We start from the raw sequence: 22438 nt of genomic DNA, 5'->3' as shown, positions 1-22438 counted from the left end.
CACAAAGCAAACACTGCGCGTACACATTATAGTTGCATGTAGCTGCGACGAGCCCACTGGTTGAGCACACTGTGGCTCACTGAAGACAACCATGTTTCGCATGTCATAGACGCGAAAATCAGAAATAGTGGCACCTACGTGAAGATTTAAAATAAAATTTGAACTGCGTGCCATGTGACGTTCAGTAGGCAGAGCATTGTGGGCACACCCCGCTCCACCATAGCCTTCGCAGTGCGAATCATTGAAGAAGAAGAGGAAGCACCGCCAATGGGAGCTTTTGCTGAATGCATTTAAGAACTTTTTGCGGTAAAGTATTTCTGAAATACAGTAAAACCTCGTTAAGCCGTACCAGCTTAAACAGTAGTTTCATTTTAAAAGTAGTAAAGTCCAATACCCGACTCAGCGGCCATTGAACATAATGTGTTTTGTATCCACATAAACCGTACCAGCTCATTGCACACGCATCGGTTAAAACGTAGCGTTTCAACTTTCCGTCGTGCAAACACGGCGGTGCGCCATCTCCATCGGGTGGCCCGGCAGAACAACAAGCCTCAGAGATCGGAACAACGGCCTCCAAGCACCCTGTGCGTTTGCACGTGAAGCCACACCAACATCAACATCATTTCGATGCCGTGCCAGAGAGCGTTATGGCGTCGTGCAAGCGAGGACTCGCGTTCTTCCGAAGCTCGGATAAAAAAGACGCCGGGTGCTCAGCACAGAAGAAAAATTAGACATCGTCCGTGCTATCGAACGTGACATGAAGAAGTCGGCGCTAACACGCAACAGGGATCCGCTGTTGACTACAATTTGTGGCATTTGGAATGCAAAGAAGTTGCTCGGCTAGGAGGTTTGACTTTTCGCCATCGTTGCCTGTGTTGTTGCCGAAGTGTCGACTAGCGACAGTGATGAGGACGACACGGAAACGACAGCATGGGAGATTCAGGCCCGACAGTGGCATAAGCTGCGCGTTACGTCAGCCTCATGAATGCAATCGTCGCGACGAGAACAGGGGCATGATAACGTAACTCTACTCCAAATGAAAAGTATTCCAAACTCCGGCACCCCGCAATGAAAGAGGCGCCCCCGGGACTTCTGTAGCACTACTGCGCACGTGCACAGAGAATACGTAATGCCAACGAGGGATCTGCCATGCGAGTGTTTGCCGAGAAGAGGGGGCTGGCTGAAAAGCTGGCACACAGCATCAGTAAGTTTGAGGCTGCTGTCGTCGTCGTGCTAGGCCGCCGCGGCATCAAATGAAAATAACACTTTTGTTGCGCGAAGTGAATAAATACTGCATGTTTTTTTCCCCTTTCATTGCACTCTCTCTGAGTTCCGTTTTCGACAGGTAAGTGGGCGATCTCATGCTATTCGGTTAAACAGTACTATTGTTTAGTACATACTTTTTCCGAGCTCCGGCCAACTATGGTTTAACGAGGTTTCACTGTAGTCTAATTATTAACTTCAAATACATTTCTCGACTTCGATAAAAAGTGGTTCAGAGCCCCTCTAAAAATGCACACTGCTGGGCTAGTTGGTTGACATTCAGAAATCCGCTATGCACTAACAAAGACACCATCACAGCAAAAAAGATGGGACAAGCACAAAAAAATAAAAAAATGTCTTGTCTTGCTCATACTAGCAGTGACCGTCAGTGCAATGCAACCTTTTAATATCTAAACGCTTAAGTTTTATTGCATAACAAATATAGTAAGATCTCAATAATACAAATATCTCAGGATGATGCGAAAATTTGTATCACCCAAAAACATTAATCAATAGGGAAGCTAAGGGCGGACACGGCAATGAAATTCCTGATAGCTCAAAATTTCGAATTTTTTATTTAATTTTATTACTTCAAACCTAAGACCTTCCTTAATGTCATGGAGGAAAAATTTGTTGGAAGAAAGACATAGCAGAATTTCATGGAATTGCACTTCTTTAGCATGTTGCCTTTGAAATCGAGAAGAAAAATGGGCTTCTGGAAGCACTTATTGCACTAGCACAGCTTTTTGTTGGCGTAGCTTCGCGATCTTGGTATTGCTGTAAATACAAGAGATTAGAGATAAATCAGCCACAGTGCTGTATTTCTCAATGCAACAATAAAGGCAACAAAAGCAAGTGCGACAAGGAAAAATAAGCGTTGCAATTCATTGAGCACCGCTCGCAAAGTCCTCAGGAAACGTTTCCATTGGCTGAAGCGAATTTGAATCAATGGTGTGCTTATTTTGCACATATTTTGGCAGCAGCAAGCCGCACACTTCGCATGTTATGAGGATGACATTTCAGGATCTGCCTGGTTATCTTGAGTTTCTTTTGTTGCTGTGTCCTAGCTGCTGCCTGATGGTGACAAGGATGTGATGTGCACAAGACAAGGGAATCTATTCCTTTTTCTCTGTGGCAGTGAAGCTAATTTGTATCGTGTGATCTTACAGGTGCAAAGGAAGAAAAGTTTCAAATTGCCATCTGGCACCAAAGACAATGAAAGCTTGGAATCCAGAGAAGGCTACCTGTGACAGTGAACGCTGCTGATCTTGCTGATGTGGCAAGACAGGGTCACATGTGATTGCTGGCTCCTTGTAAAGTTGCAAGGTGTTTGAAAACAGGCGACAAGTTGCGTAATACTGCACAAATCAAATGCATTATTCTTTTTGTTTTGAACATGGGGTTGGAGGGGGTGTGTGAGGGACATGCTATGGTGGAGTCAAAGGGAAGTGACATAGGTCTTCTGGCAACAGTGATGTCACTGGTGCATTGGTGCGGCCGCTCTGCCAATCTGACCACAGCCAGTGTCTCGGCACTACCAGTACACCTGGGCTTCCACTCCGGAATGTCGGGGCTTCCTTACCGGAGGCTGAGTTGTTTGTATCCTCTGTTGTGGCCCAAAAAGTGGTTCCCAACATTTGAAATTTCACACGTAATAATAGACTTGGGCCAGGACTTTTGAAAAGTTCTGATCATCCCAAAATTCTCATCAGAATAATTGTATCGTTGAGATTCTATTGTATATGGACACACCAGGCGAATTTCCACTGTCGTCGTCAGCGTTGCCATGATGCACCTTATAGAGTCCAAGTGCAATGAGATCGTGACTGTGAACTGTAAGCTGTAGGTTCAAGGGAAAGTGTGTGAAGGTGAGCCGACAAGGATGGTGGCTTGATGTGGTGGCATATTCTTGTGCGCGCACTAAGGGGGAGGGGGCGAGGAAAGGGGAAGGTTAGGGTGCATCTCCCCTTCCACTCCGGCCGCGGCTACACGTGGCGCAGCTGGGCATGGTTGACCCATTCTGTAACGCTAATGAACCACCGGTCATCTGCCCCATGCATTACATGGCCTACCCAGATCCAATAAAGTTGGATTCTGGGGTTTTACGTGCCAAAACCACAATATGATTATGAGGCAGGCCCCAGTGAGGGACTCCGGATTAATTTTGACCACCTGGGGTTCCTTAATATGCACGGTACAGAGGCGTTCTTGCATTTGGACTCCATCAATATGCAGCCACCGTGGTTGTAATTTGATCCCACACCCTCGAGCTTAGTAGTGCAATGCCAACGCCATTACACCACCACAATGGCGGGTGACCTGTTCAGGTCCATTTTTTCCTCTTAATAGCAACTAGAATATTGACTATCCCTATTTGCTCTCTGATCCACTCTGCTCTCTTGTCTATTAATGTTATGCATAACATCTTTATTTGTGATAGCAAATATACGGGCACTTCAGACAAATTTTGACCTGGCATCACCATGATGTTCCAAAGTAAGTCCAAGTGTGATAAGAACGTGCTGCACACCGTATGGTGTAGGTGTGAGTGAAAGTGTCCAAGGGTGAGCCAAGACTTCATCTCGCACGTGCAAGGGAGGAAGCATGGCATTATGCGCATTGTGCTCTCGTTGCCTAGTTTCAAGTTGAAGTGAGAGGCAACACGAAGGGCAATTCAATTCTGCTGCTGCCACTCTTCCTCACACCAGTGTCCTGACAGCGAGTGCGCGAAGTGATTGAGTGAGATGTGTTCATGTTTGCCTGTGCGCGCGACAACATGCTCGGTAATTGAGTCATAAAGCGAATGTTCAGAAGTTCATACAGCCGATAATACTACTATCCTTGCTTCGTATAGCTGTCTAATAATTTGCTACCACAATCGATGTTTCACCTTTCAGGCGAAACTGTTACATTATTTCGTTCCATTGCTTGTTCTCAATTTGTTTTCAAGTTTCTTTGTTAACATAGAAGTTTCTGCCCTGTATGTCAGCACTGGTAGAAGGCAATGATTGGTCACTTTTCTCTTCAATGAAACTGGTAAGCTCCCGGTTACAATTTGGTAGTGCAGCCCATATGCACTCTACCCATTTTCATTCTTCTGTAAATTTCCTTCTCATGATCAGTGTCCCCTGTGAGTAATTGACCTAGAAAAAATGTACTCCTGCACTGATTCTAGAGGCTTATTCTTAAGTCTCTTGCCAAGCTTTGTCTTCTGCATCCTAATTTTCAACTCTACACTTACACTTGCTTGGTTAAGGTCCTCAATAATTTGTTGCAATTCATCCCCATTGTTACTGAACAGGACAATGTCATCTGCAAACTGAAGGTTGTCCTTCCCAATCTAATAGCTTCAATACTTTGTCTAAGCATGCAGTGAATAGCATTGAAGAGATTGTCTTTCCATGCCTGACCCTTTTCAATTGGCTGTATAAACTTCCCTAAACATTTGCTTACTAACTAAATTAACAAGCATTGTCACGCACGCACAGGCAAACATGAACACATTTAACTCTATGACCGTGGACACTCACTACTGGAATTCTGGTGTGGTGAAGAGCGGCAGCAGTGGCAAACGCATTCCTCTTTGTGCTGCTTCTCTCTTCAAAGCTAACTAGGCACACAAGAAACAACACAGCGCAGATGAAGCCATCAGGCTTCTCAGGTTGCCTAGCGCTTGTGCCCACCGAAGATTACTTCCAAGATAGGGTGTGTGCGGAACCGAAGAATCAAATTTTATTCGACCTGGGCAGGGCATGTAATGCATGGAGCAGATGACTGGTGGTCCATTAAATTTACAGAATGGGTGCGAAAGGAAGGAAAGCAATGTTGAGGATGGCAGAAAATTACGTGGGGGGATGAAATGAGGAAATTTGCAGGAGGCAACTTTGAATAGGTTAGCGCAAGACAGGTGTAATTAGAGATCACTGGGATAGGCCTTCGTCTTAAAGTGGACATAAAGGGAGGCTGATGATACGGATGATAAAACTACTAACCTTACTTTGTATAGCTGTCTAATAATTTGCTATTGCAATGAATGCTTCACATGAAGATCGATGAGGTCGACGCTGTTAGTAGTAATGGCCAGTGTTCTTTCCCTTTCAGGAGCTGCGGCGGCTTCTTGCTCGATGCCTTGTTTTCATACGCCTTCTTCTTTCGAGGAGGAAGGGTTGTCTTGGGCTTGTAGCGCTGTGGACACTGCACCGAGCCCGTGACGTGCTCCCCTGCACATACCACACGTTTAGGGTTGCAGATATGGTTCGTGTCGGGGCTAACCTCCTTGCACTTCTCACAAGTTGGAACGCACACAACCGGGCACACATCTGGCCGGTGTCTAATTTGCTTGCACTTGACACAGGCTTCCACCTTCTGCCGAAAAGGGCTGCAGCGGAGCCAGCAATGGGCGTAGTTGATGTGGAACGGCACCTTCTCGCCGCGGAAAGTCACCAATATTGTTTTGGTCTGTCCCATTCGGCGGGCGTGGAGCACCGGTAGTTCCAGGTTAGCTTGCTGAAGATGGGGCATGGTTTCGGCTTCCTTAACGTCGACGGGTAAGGCAAAAATGCCTTTATAGGAGTCTTGCACAGAGGTAGAGTGCATCACCACTTCATGGGTCTTGCCAGCGATGGTGAGCCTTTTGATGTGAAGGTAGGTATCAATGCGGTCCGTAATTGTGCTGGTGATCAATAAAGTGTTATTTAGGGTATTTACCCGGGTGCTGTGGACGTCTTCTGCAAGTCGGGCAGCCTTTTTCATCAAACTCTTGAGGTAGATCTGGTAGTATTTTGAGCAGTCTACGTCCCTGTGCATCTGTACGATGGCAGTGTAGGAATAATCCGGCGGCAGTGGCTGCCTGGGCCACGCCATCTCCCCAGGTCATCTCGGCTGCGACGATAGTGCAATTGCAGAGGAGGGTTTGTCGGTGTGGAATATGTGTTGTTTGAGCCAGCAGGCCATTGACTCTGCCATCAGCTCTTCTCCTTCAACTTCAATCCCTGCTGGCATCGCCGCTATAGCGTCGCGCACTGCCGCTGACGTGGCGGAGTTGCCGACGAGGCTTAAGCTTGGCGACGCCGAAAGTGGTTAATAAAACAATTTTGATAACTGCGAGTCGGCCTGGTTGGAACAGATTCATCTTAAAACTTTTTGTGCGCAAACAAACAGGGACGAAGCAGTTCTAAGAAAGCGCTCGTCCTTGTGTTGCCCCTTTTCTTCGTCCCTGTTTGTTTGCGCACAAAAAGTTTCAATTTTGATACTTGTGAATGGTCGGATGTCTTGCTTGGGTGTCGATCAACGTTTGGAATGTCCTTGCCAAAAATGGAAGGTCCAACACCATATCAACCAGGATAAGACTAAACTTTTGCATAGCTCGAGAGAGTCGCGTCCACTCCATGTGAACACCAAGCAGCGTCACCCCGTGCCAGCAAGAACCTGTTGTTTGTTACACAGCGTTGGTGTTGCCAGAAGCTAGGTGCAAATAAACCTCTCCTTCGTTAACTTGGGCACTACTGTGCTTCTTGTGGGGCACAATGCTCAGTGCTTTTAAGAGGAAGAGCATGTACAGATACCGGCGTGGTTGTTGACACATACTGGCAGCCCAGACATGCAGTTGTGCGGTAGTCGGCACTCCTGTGAGTACTGTGATTCCACCACAGCACAAAATGCCCTCCTACAAAACAGTACTGGAGAAAAAAAGTACCATATATCTTATTTTTCTTCCTGAAACAAACCAACCAGAAAGCTGATAATGCGAGACTCCAGATTGCTAACTTTGGGCAAGAGCCCTCTGAACACCTTCCATAGCGTAATTTGCACCCCACAGCCTCTCCCACTGTCTGCAAAACTTGCATATTCAAACTGAATCACAAGAAAACTGTACACATCAACCAGTATACCCAGATTGCTAACTTTGGGCAAGAGCCTTCTGAACACTTTCCATCGCGTAATTTGCACCCCACAGCCTGTCCTACTGTCTGCAAAACTTGCATATTCAAAGTTTTATTCCAACAAGAAAACTGTACACATCAACCAGTATACCACAAAAACATACACACATGGGAGTGAAAAAGTTTAGCGTTAACCAAACAAATTAGCCTGTCTCTAGGCTAAGCCTTGAGACAGGCTTAACATGCTGCTAAGCTTGATGTATAAATCCAGGTGACAACGGATTACACAAATAAACAGAAAGCACACACACACACGAACGCACGCGCACGCACGCACGCACACACACACACACACACACACACACAGAAAAAGCAAGGCTGAACGAAATGAGCTTCATCCTGTCCCGGTCTTTAAAGGTACTCTGTCCATGATGTCCACAAAGAGCATCACATTTCCCGACATGATGACATATGATGACATCAAGGATCGCCAGAAAGAGATAGCATATAAACTTACGTCAAATTCCTTCTTGATGTTTCAGGGTCATTGACAAGCAGCGTATTGACGAGGCCAAATAGCTGCATAACTCTCTCATCTTGCCTCAGGTCTTCATGTCCTTTCAACAAGAACATGTAGTCTTTGCCATTGCTCCCTGTAATTGAGCAGAGAAAGAAATTTTTAATGTTCACTCACTCAATCCAAAAGTGCCAGAATATAATTGATTAGGGCTGATCTCTCTTCATCAGCACCAATGCATATGCTACTACAGTTGAGTCTCAAAGCAAGATTCTATTACAGTATATGTTGATACATTTTTCACGAGGCTGTGAAAAAAGACCGAACAGCCAGGCAAACTCAACAGTAAGAAGGGCCCCAAATTGCCACAGCAACATCGGAAGCGGCTCTTATTGGCTGCCAATACAGTTATTTGACATCACAATGCTCGTACTGTGACCGGAGATGGTGCGTGCATGTATGTATAATTAAGGGACACAAAGGGGGTAAAAACAGCATGAAAGACAGGACGAAAGCAGAAAGGACCTGCACAGCATTGACTAACAACCACTCTTTACAGCATTTTCAGTTGCAATAAATAGAAATCCCTACGTGCAGAAAGCTAAAAAAATATGTACAGTCGAACCCACTCATAACAATATTCAAGTGCCACAAAAATTCCATTGTTATAATTGATAATTGTTATAACTGGGTTGCATGAAAAAATTGAAATACAGGGATGGCAGAGCTGATGTGAGAAAACTATGGTGGGAAGGCTAGTGTCCCTCTGCACCACCTTGCTCCATCTGGGTGCTGATTGTGTTCCTTCGTTTAACCGATTCCTGAGCGCTCCGATCGTGTGTAACAAGCCGCGGCTGTCAGCGTTAAAGAATGGCACTGCTATAACAACTGCATAGAAGGGTCACGGGTGGCAAGGGATATGCGAGCTCTGCAGAGGCATCACTTTGATGGCTCCAAAAGGGGTCTTTTAAAAATTGCAAAAAGGTTGCCGTGGCAGCCTGCCAGCTTGAGAAATCCAGAAGAAATGCTCAGGTGAGATCGCCACAAGCATCTCGCCACATACTTTTCACTAGCTTGCACGAGGAAACCCTATGTGTATCAGCCTTCTCCAAGGCATCCAGGTGCTCCAAGTAGTGCAGCAGAGGTCCCTCTGGTTCAGTCCCTCCAGTTCCTTGTGAAAACGAAGCCCTAGAGGGGCTGAATCACCTGTTAGGCCTCCTGTGAGTACAACATTGAGGCAGCCTGCCGTATCGCGTCATCGCTGCTATCGCCGTCGTCACTATCAAGCACTTAGTTTCCAAATCTATAGCAGTGCACTTTCTTTTCACTAGCAATGTCGTGCATTGTCGATGGCCAGCAGACGAATCAGCCATCTTCCCTTTTGGCAGCGAGCCAAACCTGCTGATCAAACGAGGCTGAGAAACCACGTGGCCAGGAACGAATTTGACGCAACCAACAAAGACAAACACAAGCGATTGAGCTCTTTGCAGAACTGCACTGATTAAGAGGCCAGCGAGCTACATGCGAGCAATCTGTGAACAGTGCAGTAGGCGCGGTCCAATCATGTTTTGGAGGGTGGGGCGGCATAGAGCTAGCTATGGGCGCAACTTATTTGTGTTCGGAGGGGTGGAAGGGGGACGAGATAGAGGCACGCGGAGATGGCTGGAAAATGAGTGTATGGCGGCTATCGGAGCAGCGGCCCATAGTGCAGCGACTTGAATTTCTCGTTTTTATTTTTTATGTTCAAGGATTTCGCATTTCACTACCTTTCGGATTGGACACCCAGTAGCCAGACTTCATCGTTATAACCAATAATGCAGCATCGGGGCATTGTAGTAAGCGGGTTATTTCACCATAGAAAACATACAAAAGTTGACGGTGCAGCAGCTTCTCATTGTTATAACCGATATATTGTTAAAACCGGTATCGTTATAAGTGGGTTCGACTGTATTTGACACGCCATAGTTGTCTGCAGCTTGTCATACATTGCATAAGGAGCACATTTCCCTGCAATGTAAGGATACAGAAGGCTTGCTTACACATAAATCACCATGTTTGTGTATTAGGAAAGCTTCACATATTTCACGAGCACCTTGCTGTGAGTAACATCCCGTACTATGGGATACGTACTAAAGGACACATACTGTGCTTTGTGACAGTGGCCCCTTTTCATTCTAAAATGCGCTTCACTGCAATATTTTACATATGCTTCACCGCATAGCAAGGCTGTAGTGCTGACTTTAAGGCTGGCTTTAAAGAACTGGCAACAATTGCAATAAACGTTTATCGGGACTGACTATTGCATACTTCCAGCATTTTTGAGGTGATGCCACCGATGGGGCTTGACAGACTTAACCACGAGTATGCATTTACCATCATTGCGGCAACCGGGGAGAGTGAATTTGCCTCTGCACCACTAAATTTATGGACTGCGGTATTCAAATGCCACATAGAATACAGGAACATTACAGAATCACGACTTAACAAATGGGAACATTATACTTAGGAGTCAATGGGATTTAAGTTGGGACCAGGAAAATGCGTTGCAGCAGTTGGGAAAACACAACAGTGAGGAACGTATCAACATGTGTGCTTCTTTATCTTTCTTCGGTGACCACTGTTCACCGGCTAACAAATGTTTAACGTTACTCAGCGTAGGATGCACTGCATGTATCAGAAGTTTCTCGAATGTTACCAATGATTCTATCTGTTGTCTGTTGTTGCTGCACCTTCTATAATCTGATTGTAAGTGCAACGCGAATTCTTTAGTACTTTCTGAAAGAGCTGTGGACACCAGCGATTACTCTAGAACCTTTGATGACTCATGTATAAAAGCCGACGCACCTGACCCACAGATCAGATTTCGCTGATTGCCGACTGTGTTCACCGCTATTGTTGTGTTTTGAGTGTAACTTGTTTTTGTGGGCACAGGTTCACCCAATAAAAGCTTAGTTTCGTCATTCACAGTTTTGCTACTGTGTTCTTCAATGTCACTACTATGTGACAGTATCAATGGTGCTCCGCTGTATACTACAATCAAGGGTTTTTGTTATGTGATTTGGGGATACGCAACTCTCACGCATCCCCTGATATGTCATTTTCCTGCACCTGTAATCCCTTTCCTTTTCCTGTAATCCGGCTTCACTGCGTGGCCTGGTGCCCACGACAGTCGGTCTGATTGAAGCGCATTGCGAGAGATGGCGTGAGTGTGGCTCTGCTAATGCCACCTAACAGTGGGGTTACTTGGGCGTGGAAAAGAGAAGGCTCTTCCTCTTTGGCTCGGGTTTGGTAAGCGGCGCGGACGTTCTGCATGTGCACCAATCTATGCTTCTGCGAGACCATCTCGCGAGGCCTACCCCACAATGGATGAACACGATCGTTCGGACGTGCTACCATTCGCGTGACCGTACGCACAAATGACCAGGTGTTGGTGTCCAGCATGGGGCAAACATATTTGCTCATTATCCGGTCACGGTGAGTCGGACTTCTGCAATTTGTCGGGCGCCCATCGGCATGTTTTGTGGATAGCAACTCTGCTACCAGGCATTAGTCTATGAAAGGTGCAATAAATGCCCTTGTGATTATTTGCACTACTGTGTTGTCGTTCCTTAGTCCTAAGAGCACAGGTGATGACCCCTCAGTGAATAATGTTCCATGGGAGCTAATGCAAACAATTTTCTGCAACAATGAACAAATTTTTTCTCCCAGTTGCACTTCAGTCAAGTTCTTCTAAAGTTGCACTTGTTAAATCAGAATCAGAAAGTAAGTGGAAACTGTAAAACCGTACTGTCTGGAGCACTTCATACAATGAAGGAAACATGAGCACTATGTGACATGTGCTGTTGTGCCTCCAGCGAGAAACTGGGCTGACCTGGACAATCCTGGAGGATGTGCAGTGGATGCCACACTGGGAAAGAAATGTGTGGCTTCTGCTATGATGGTGCCTAGTGCACTCACCGGTTCCAAATGAAGACATTAATTATCTCACATGCTGACCAACACAATAGCACATTACAGAACAAACAAGGGACCTTGCTTAGACTTTTGTTATTGGCTATAGAACGCTTTCTCAATTGCCAAATTCATGTGCATTGCAAAGTGGATTGCTGCTGTGATGAGAGTTTGCACTTGACACCTTGACACACTGAACAGGTGCACACTGGTTTGTGCATTAATGGCAACGTTTGCTGGAAGTTGACTGCAAGAAGCTGAAAGGAAACAACATAAAGCATCCACAAAGATGCTACATCTTAAAGGTAGATGATGCAGTCATTTAGTTACTGCACCTGCTTAAAAAAGGAGCAGGCTTGTGTATATTTGGTTAGGTTTCTGTGCACATTTTGAGCTTTCACTTGCAAAGCGTAATGATGTGGTTTGACAAGCAACCATGAACCATGAAGTCGCCATGGAGGAACAGCTAAAAAATGCTAATGACAATAGCATCAGCGCCTCATCATAGTTCAGTGCATTTTTAATGACCAGTGCTCTATTAATCTGAGCTCTACAATCATACCAGCTGTGAAACTACCAATAGGCCTTCCGCTTCAAAACCTGGACCTCATAACAGCAATGGTAGTCTGCTTATTCTAACTTCACATAGGGCAACAAAAATAGCTATACTACACCACTTTTCGATAATGGTAACAAAATGACATCTAGACATCGACAGCAAGCAAAGCCAAATCAGTAAGCAAAACAAAATGAAAAGAATTTTCAGTCAGCACCGTTCCTCAGCTCAATCAACTAATGTTGATCTCTAAAGATAAGATTTATTAAAGTGCTCTTAAATTCAATCTGGTGTCATTAATTTTTTCTTTGTCGCCGACACCAGTTTCATAAATTTCCGCCATTCTAATTTTTTTATTCTATTAGTTTTTTCTATGATATTACTACATGTAGAAGGCACGGGGATCGATAATCCGCACCTCCACCAGAATGTTACGTGTAGAAAGACACAGATGAAAGAGGCTATTTACACTGGAGCCAGACAGCCAGGCCGACACTCACCCACACCAACTTCGTCGTTCTCGTGGCGGCTTGTCTCTTGAGTATCTCCCAATAATATTGTAATAATATAAAGTGCCTTTCTGTCACATGGTGGTGCACTGGTATGCCTACTTAAGATTACTTTGTATCACAATAAAAGTTTGTTGCAAGTGCAGCGTTTGTGTTGTTTGCTCTCATCTTTGTGTTATCGCATTTTGCAACCCCCCTTCCCTTTCTATTCAGTATGCACTTGTATTGTTTCTGCCAAATGATAATCGACTTCTTCAGAAAGTCCTGTGCGCCCCTAGCAACAGCAACCCGAAGGAATGCGCACTGGCTCCACTATTGTTTATTGCCACTGTGTGTTTGCATGGACGTTGTAACAGGTGCAACCAAAATCAAGCATTTTCTTGCTTTTTTAGGTGAGCAAGTGCTGTGCAAGCTTCCTGAATTTTTCGCATATGTACAAATACAGTCGACTTCTGCTAATTTGACTCTGATGGGATCGACGAAATTGATCGCATTATCCAGCGGGGTTGCATTAAACAAGATGCAGATTAAACATGAAAGCATACTGCAGATTGATTTGGCAGTACTTTCTCAATTCTAATACACTGTTGAATCAAACACACAATCGCTTTCTATGTATCCAAAGCAGAATACCAACGTAGGGATAACATTAAAGCTCCTAAAAAAATGACAAATCTAATGCGCACCCAATTTTTTAGCAAGGAAAATGGGCAAGGGTCCAATATATGTGTTAATAATATGTGTTGCACAGTGACAGCCTGTTTCATAAAGTGAGTTTTGCCGCAGTGCAGCATTATCATGCGGCAAAACATACAAACACTTCAAACATGCTTATTGGTCTAATCTTCATGGAAAAAGAAAGTGTGCATTAGAATCAGGTAAATACTGTAATTAGATATTGTGATCTACAATGAATTCTTGGAACTCATTCCAAGGTAGGCCAAAAATGCATGTTCGACAGGAGAGGATGTGTTTTCAATGCAATTATTGTTTTCTAAGCTCTGTTGAGACTGACATCGATAAGGAGGTCGCTATTGGGATCACAATAGGGGTCAGGCACGTGCATGCCAATTAGTAAAGTTTTGTTTATCCAAACTAGTGAAAGTTTGGGCCAGTGGAAATGCATGGGCATCAGCTGGGACCTTTAGTCGAGATCAAATTAACTGAAAAATCAGATTATCCGCATGTGAATTAATGGAAATCGACTGTATCCATAGATCACACTTTAAAGCTTAAAAAATCACGCAGTCAGCCTTTTTTAAATGTTGTTTATTACTGGGAGCACTGTCGACAAGGGTCTTATACACTCCCGTGCTTCTTTCTATTAAAATTCTAGAAAAAAAAAACATTTTGTGCTTAATGCAGCTTCGTTCTTTCTCAGCTTTAGTAGAAGGATCACATTTTTTCACCCAGATTATTCAAAGTAACACTTTGTGTTGTTAAGTGCCTAGTTGGTCAAGAAAGAACTGGGAATTTGTATTTGTCTTCATCTCTAAGATGCACCCCAGAACAGTTATTGGAAGTGAATCTCGAAGGCTCTGCTCTGAACATTGCATCAGACGAAAGTGACATTACAGGCATATTTCAGACATTACGTACTGTGAGTAGTGCAAAGATTTATTTATTTATTTATTTATTCAGGTTTCCTTACAGGTTCTGTGAGAATCATTGAGTAAGGGGGGCGATTGAATCTAACACATGTTTAACAGAAGCAACGCAGTATTAAAGAATAGAGTGTGGTTACATAGTACAAATAAATAAAAAAAGGTTAACATGACACAAGTACACAATAGTTAACAAAAGGTTATTGTTTGCAAAGGCGCAATAATGCAAGAATGTAAGATACACGAGGCGTGGAGACAGCCTGTTCAATGGGCAGGCAATAAGCGCATGGCAACAACTGGCACGATAAAAAAAGAAAAAAAAGAGATGAAGAGAAAGTCACAGCTTTTATCTTGACAAATTTGGCAAGTAGTTGCAGAAAGTTTTATTTACTAAATAATGTCTAAAACACGTCGGCTATGTAATGTCTGTGCTCTGCAATAAAGGAGAGCATGGCTTCGAGATTCAATTCCGATAGCTGCTCGAGGGTGTATCTGAGAGGTGCAGATGAAGACAAATTTGCAGATTTTTCTGAACAAGCTAGGCAGGTAACAACGTCATGTGTTACAACGAATAATCCAGGCTATAAAATCAACTCTTCCTGCAAAAGTTTATGAAGGACAATGCTGTGATAAGTGCAAAATCTTTTTTCTATGATTGAATGCGTTTCACAATGACCGATCTAAGCTTCACTGCAATACAGATATGTATTGTTGTGAAGTCACTGAGCATGAAAAGATAAAAATAATATCTGCAATGGAGGCCTTAGGACCTGAGATTATAATAAAGTGGAAGGTGCAGAATGTCAGTTGCGGTCTGTGGATTGAGGCTGCCAGACCAGAGCGTGCCGGGGAGTGTTCATGTAGAAGATCGGCTGTCCGCGATTCTCACTTTACCCAACAAAGCACAGTGTACGTTTCACCCCATTGTACAATGGTAGTGCGGCAAAGCTATATAAGCCCCTTCTTGTGACATCTCTTTTGTTAAGCTCTTGTTGCAGTTGCCTATAGAACATTTCGTTGGCTACACGTGCCACTTTTCTTCTTTTTCTGCAGCATGCTTAAGACAGTAAAATAATTGTAAAATGCTTGCCGAAGATTCTGCAGTATGCACACTAGCCAGCTTGCGCCCGCCAATGATAAAAAATATCAAAACTTCGAAAAAAAAAAGAAATTATATGCATGCACAGCGTCTTCACATTCACATTGACGGTAGCTGCCCGGCACACCCTTGCTCCAAAAGACACCACCGAGGGAAAGTGCAGCGCTGCACATTTTAGAAAAGGTCCATTGGCCCAATCCCAAAAACAAGAGATTTGATGACATTCAAGAAGGTGGAAATCTCAAAGTCGCTGTGGGCTGTGTGTAAGGTGATTACAGGGTCTGCATTCACCTATTGTGTCAGACTGGAAGCTGATACCCTGCAATAAGTGTGCTAGATAGGTGACAGAAGGGTTGGTGAAGACAAAGTCAAGCGCCTAGACAGATGAAATGAGAATGTTGATGTGTATGGCAATTTGAAGGTGCGTCCTCAAATAACTTGTGCACCCAGTACTCAAACAAGGACATGATCTCCTTTCTACAGCTGAAGCACCACGGCTGCATTAGCTAACTGTACAGCCTACTTGCCCTTAATGCACAACTTCCTGGGCCTCTGCTTGCTGGTGATGACCTGAAGAGAGCTCTCAATACGAGCAATTCGGATGACAGGCTGGTTCGGGTTGTAGCTGCCTGGCACGGCCAACTCAAAGTCACGGCACATGAGGAGCTTGGGTGACACATACTGCAGCTCCAAAGAGGTGAGCTAGAAGGCAAGTGGTGAAAGCACACTGAACTTTCCAAAACAGTGTAGGTTTCGCATAAATGAATCTATTAAATGATTGATCTTAGTGATACGATTGCACTCTATACAAATTTTGAAGAGTTAACAAATCATAAAATATCTTGGCCTAAGACTCGTGCATAACATTAAGAAGTTTGGTAGATACAAATGCTTTTATGGATCATTCTGGACAATACAAGTGAACGAGTAATGTGCTGAGTAATGTGTTGAGCGCCATGACGTTTGTTGGTTTTTCAACATTCTCACTCGAGTGTGGCACTGTTCAGTGCTGCCTACATTGTAGGCAGCAGTGAACAGCCAACAAGCTATAAGACAGCTAGGTGTACCATTTTATCCCATTCTGCCCTCTTCACCCTTATGTATATCCCAATGTTCATACACACTCACACATGCTGCTCTCCCCATTCATGCTACTTGCAGTCTGAAAACATTAAGTTATGAAAGCCTCCAGACTGCTTTGCCAGAATAAACAGATAAATACAGAGTACTTTCCAATTGTGTTTGCAATTATAGCGACATAGTAGTTGATGCTATAACTGATAAATGAAGCAAAAGCAACATAGGGTACCACAGCCAAAACTGCTGCAAGCCATGGACATTCTGGGGTGTAACCTCAATTTCACAGCTCCCAGATTTACATGCTAATTGACCGCACAGGAAAATATTGAATATCTCTTGATGCTGCAGACACAATTGAGCTGTTAAATGTGGCAAATACAGTTGCAAATACAGTATTGCAACCTCATTGATACGATCCTATTATGCACGATTTCCCGGTGCCAACGTTCGCAATTGAGAACACAAGAAATGACCTAACAGAGTTACATAGTTACAACAGTTACAATTCACATTGCTGAAACGTTACTCACCGCAACATATGACTTCGAGTATCATTCACGACTACAGAAGTTATTTGTTTGATCTGCTGCTTTTCTTGACAATTAAAAGCTTAGCAAAAAAAAAAAAAAACCTACAAACCGAATACCTCAGAGTCTATCATTTTACTTCGTGCCATAGCAAGGATGTACTTTTGTTTCATCTGCTTGTCCCCACATTGTGCAGTCACGCACACAGAAAAAGAGACTATAGGTTTTCTATAGGGTTTCAGTGCGCAATCATGATCTGGGTCTGCTTGTGTCTGCCTCAGTCCTTGTGTGGCACTCACTTGTACTACTAATCAGATTTTCTCATGCACAGTGTGCAGAATCATGCGTAGCACAAAACAAGACAAATGCATCAGCTCACATGAGAGACCGTCACTGGAAGTGCGCCGCGCAGCAATAAAAATGAGAGAGAGAGAGAGAGAGAGAGAGAGAGAGAGAGGCGGGGCCTGTGACATATGCGTTATGCAATCCTCCGGCTTTGGTATGGGAGAATGCAGGGTAGGAATTTCGCTTGCAGAGGCTAGATGGGGGCAAGTGGAGAGAGTGTCTATGTTGGTGGTTAAGCTTGCCTCCTGAAATTGTGGGTTTGCGGCACTTCAAATATTTCTAGCTCTGCTATTAATGAACCAATTTGAAAAATTCTTGCTGCAGACTGCTCCCTAGAGGGCCTGTAACAACTTCCAGCGTATAACCAAATTTGCAATGTGGCCTGGTATGGGACCCTTTAAAAGGAACTGCATCAACGTCACATTATGAAACTTATCTCCAGAAGCTCAAATCTTTACTTTAACATTTAATACAGCTTTTCTGAGTTATGGAGTTCATGGAGAATACCGTACTAACTTGGGATTTGCTGATGATATTGCCTTGCTTAGTAACTCAGGGGACCAATTGCAATACATGCTCACTGACCTGGAGAGACAAAGCAGAAGGGTTGGTCTAAAAATTAATCTGCAGAAAACTAAAGTAATGTTTAACAGTCTCGGAAGAGAACAGCAGTTTACTATAGGTAGCGAGGCACTGGAAGTAGTAAGGGAATACATCTACTTAGGACACGTAGAGACCGCAGATCCGGATCATGAGACTGAAATAATCAGAAGAATAACAATGGGCTGGGGTGCGTTTAGCAGGCATTCTCAGATCGTGAATAGCAGGTTGCCATTATCCCTTAAGAGAAAAGTGTATAACAGCTGTGTCTTACCAGTACTCACGTACGGGGCAGAAACCTGGAGGCTTATGAAAAGGGTTCTACTTAAATTGAGGACGACGCAACGAGCTATGGAAAGAAGAATTATAGGTGTAACGTTAAGGGATAAGAACAGAGCAGATTGGGTGAGGGAACAAACTCGAGTTTTTTACATCTTAGTTGAAATCAAGAAAAAGAAATGGGCATGGGCAGGACATGTAATGAGGAGGGAAGATAACCGATGGTCATTAAGGGCCACGAACTGGATTCCAAGGGAAGGGAAACGTAGCAGGGACAGCAGAAAGTTAGGTGGGAGGATGAGATTAACTTTGCAGGGACAACATGGCCACAATTAATACATGACCGGGGTAGTTGGAGAAGTATGGGAGAGGCCTTTGCCCTGCAGTGGGTGTAACCAGGCTGATGATGATGACGACAGCTTTTCTCTTCAGGGCTGGGATTCAGGGTGCATGCCTTCAATTTGTGTTTAAGCTTTATAAATGCAATCAGCATTATTTGCCTACTCTGTCTGTCTGTCTAGCCTCTTACGCCGATCCAGTGGCAGAAGTTGTCTACCAGCTTGGACCACTATGTATGTTCTCGTGGTCATGATGCTGTTGTGGTCATTCATTTGTTGTCATTTCAGCTATGTGATCTGACTCTCGTCATGCTATCGTCATGCTATTGTCATCACACCTTCTATGCCGATCCTGTGGACCCAAGTTGTCTAAGAGCTTGGGTCACTAGGTATATGCTCGTGGTTGTGTTGCCACAGTGGTCATTTCATTGCTGTCACTACAGTTTTGTCATCCGACTCTCGTCATGCCGTTGTCGTCCCGCCATCATCATCACACAGGCTTCGTCATGTAATTGTTGTCTTCCCATTGTCCTCAGGCTGTTTTCATGCCATCGATGTCATTGTGTCTTCGTCACGGATTCGTTTTCATACCTTCGTCATTCTGCGTTGTGATCGTTACATCACCTTCGTCACCTGACTCTTGTAATGTTGCCGCCCTCATGCCATCATCATTACACAGTCGTCGACATACCATTGTCATCATGCAGTCATTGTCAAACTGTCGTTTTAACATCTTGATCACTTCAGTAATGTCATCCCACCATCATCACAAAGCCTTTGTCAATTGATCAATGCCAACCCGTCTTCATCATTCTACTGTACGAGGGATGTTCCGAAAGTAAGTTCTGTTATTTATTTTCACAGGAAAACTTTATTGAAAAAAAAAAAGACACCATGACATCATGAATTTATTTATTTATTTCAAATACCTTACAGGCCCTATGGGGGCCTGTAAGGTATTTGGGTGGGTTAGGTTTTGGTTAGGATTGGTTTTGTAAGGGTGGGTTACAAAATCAAAGCATAAAAAAAGAGTAAGCAGCCTTCTGAAGTTTAGTACAAAAGATGTGCCTCAATGCAGGGCTCATCAACATTACTACAAAGATCGAAACATGAAAAAGGAAAAACTGAAGTAATAAAATGCCACAAAGGTCACTTCAAGGAAAGAACACGAGTAAAATTTAACGTAAGGCACTAATACTAGAAAGTAAAATACAGGAAAAATGAACAGATCAAGGAATACAATGCTTCAAGGGATATTTTGGGAAAAAGACGCAAAAAGCAATAATATATGCAGGGCATACAAGTGAACACGTGATGCAGCATAAAATACGAATTCATAAGATACACCTTACACTACTTTTCTACATAGTCGCCCCCGACGTTGAGACATTTGTCATAGCGTGCAATCAGTTTGGATAAACAAATTTGGTAAAACTTGATGCACTGCGATGCAAGGAATTGTCACACAGCCTGCTCCACCTCAACATTGTTTTGGTAGTGACATCTCGAGAGTACGGATTTCAATGCAGGGAACTGGTGAAAGTCTGACGGGGCAAGATAGGGGCTTTAAGCCGGGTGTTCCAGTCTCTCCCATCCAAAGCGCTGAATCTAATCTTGTGCGAGTCTTGCAGTGTGTGGTTTTGTGTTGTCGTCCAAGAGCACAACACCTTCACTCAAGAGGCCTGGTCTCTTTCATCGAATGGCAGACCTGAGTTTGGTGAGGGTGACACAGTAGCATGCCACATTGATGGTCCCTTCATGGAGGAAATCAAAGAGAATCACACCTCTTGCATCCGAGAACACCGTTGCCATAACCTTTCCTGCAGAGGGTGACACTTTGAATGTTTTTCCTGTCTGGTGAACTGGCATGCTTCCATGTCATCGAGGCAGTCTTGGTTTCTGCGGTAATGTGGTGCACCCATGTCTGATCACCTGTGATGATTCTGAATCGAAATTCATTTCCCTCTCGCACGTACTGCATCAAGTGATCAAGGCTGATTCACATTCTTGCACTCTTGTGATCCAGGGTCAGGTTTCTTGGCACCCATCTTGCAGACACTTTTCAGTAACCCAACACATCATGGAGCATGTGATGGGCCTGCGAATGACCAATACGTAGTGTGGATGCCATGTCTGACATCGTTATGCGCCTGTCCGCTAACACCATGTCCTGTACTCTAGTAATGTTGTTTTCATTCGTGGATGCGGAGGGACGCCCACTTTGACCTTCATCCTCCCCAGTCTGCTTTCCTTCAATGAACATGCAACACCAGCAATCAACCATTTGATGAGACATGACGTCTTCCCCACAAAAAATCTGCAGGCGTTCATCGATGACAGACACTCTAGTCCCATGTGCCCATTCATACCGGATCACAGCATGCACTTCTATTGGCGACCATGTTGCCAGCACACGTCTTTCTGCCATTGTGATTTGTATTCGAATAACCTCGGGCACACCGGTCTGCTGCTACTCTCTTCTTCGCCGCTCTGCGCAGGCGTCATTCCTCCTCCACTGACATCCGTTCTTTCGTTGAACCAGCAATGGGCATGGATTCTTATGGCTATTGTTTCTCTCACCTGGTGTACCATCTTCTCTTTAAAAAAAAATGAAGAAACTTCTTTCTGATCGTCTCTCGTAATTATGCTGCCATTGTCATGCCAATTTCGTCATGCCATCGTGGTTGTGCCATAATCGTCACTCCAGCTTGAACCTGCGGTCGTCGTCACACCTGCATCGACATGCCATTGTCGTCATAAACTGGCAAGCTTCATCCTCATACAGTCGTCATTACGCATTCGTTGTCATATTACTGTCATGATGCCGTCGACGTCGTTCCATTTTCATCATTCTAACCTCAACATTTGACTCTTGTTATGCTGCTTTCATCAGGCCATCGTTGTCAAACAGTTGTCATCACAGCATTGTCACCATGCTGCTGTCATGTCGCTGTCGTCTTACCATTGTCGTCACTTCAGTAAGGTCACGCCGTTGTCATCATAGTGCCTTACTCAATTGATCGACGTCATTCGTCCTTTGTCATTCTAGCATAATCATGCTGTTGTCATTCAACCATTGTCATTTCGTCTTCGTCAGACAGTGTACTTGAAACATTTGTTGTCATACCCTTGTCTTGATGCCGCAGTAGTTGTTAAATTGTCACCATTCCAGCTTAGTCATCTGATTCTCATCATACAACCATTGTCCACACCCTGTCATCGTCAGCTCATTGTCCTAATGTCTTCATCATAATACTGCCATTATACCATGGTCATTTTGTTGTCGTCCTGCTGTTGTTGTTGTACCGCCTTTGTCATTCCACTAATGTCATTCCTTCTCCGTCATTCCATCATTGTCATTGTTTGGTGTCATACAGTCGACGCCATATCGACATGCTCATGGAAGACCATGGCGGTATAATAGAGTATACCGCATACAGTCGAACTTCGATATATCGAACAGCGCGGTGATCGCAAAATAGTTCGATATAGCCAGAATTCGATACATAAAATCCCATAGAAAACGTGTAAAGAACTAGCACAAATCAATCAATGAACCAATAGTGGCGCAATAGATATTCACACGAAGCTTCAAACAAAGTATTTATTTCGTTCGCTGAAAGTACTGAAGCCGCGTAGCCTGCTTCATATTGGCAACCACGTGCTTGACCACGGCGTCCTCAACATAGTCCAAATGGTCTACAAGAGACAGTCAAGTGCCTTCTATTGCGCCGCAGTAGCGGCGTACAACGGCCAAAGCAGCTACAGCCTCAGTTGTAGTTGGGAGCGGGGCAACATCAGCGCTTGCTGGATCAGCCTCGGCAGCGTCTTCGTTTGGCCGCTCAGCAGTCACTTCTGCTGCGATCTCCACGTCTGTTAACTCCGCCA

General features: G+C 44.3%; 1 protein-coding gene across 3 annotated transcripts in view; it reads right to left on the bottom strand.

Moving 5' to 3' along the window:
* The window catches only part of mTor (serine/threonine-protein kinase Tor), a 504957-nt gene that overhangs the window by 53658 nt on the left and 428861 nt on the right, over positions 1-22438 (bottom strand). For all 3 annotated transcript variants that reach the window (XM_065435416.1, XM_065435418.1, XM_065435417.2), the window contains 2 exons: positions 15905-16083; positions 7663-7794 (listed from right to left, as the gene is read on the bottom strand). In XM_065435416.1, the coding sequence (XP_065291488.1) occupies positions 7663-7794; positions 15905-16083 (311 nt within the window). The remainder of the gene's footprint in view (positions 1-7662; positions 7795-15904; positions 16084-22438) is intronic.

This window comes from Dermacentor albipictus, chromosome 2, assembly GCF_038994185.2.
Source record: "Dermacentor albipictus isolate Rhodes 1998 colony chromosome 2, USDA_Dalb.pri_finalv2, whole genome shotgun sequence".
Taxonomy (NCBI): domain Eukaryota; kingdom Metazoa; phylum Arthropoda; class Arachnida; order Ixodida; family Ixodidae; genus Dermacentor; species Dermacentor albipictus.
Note: the sequence above shows the minus strand (reverse complement) of the source record. Positions and strands in the feature narration are given on the sequence as shown.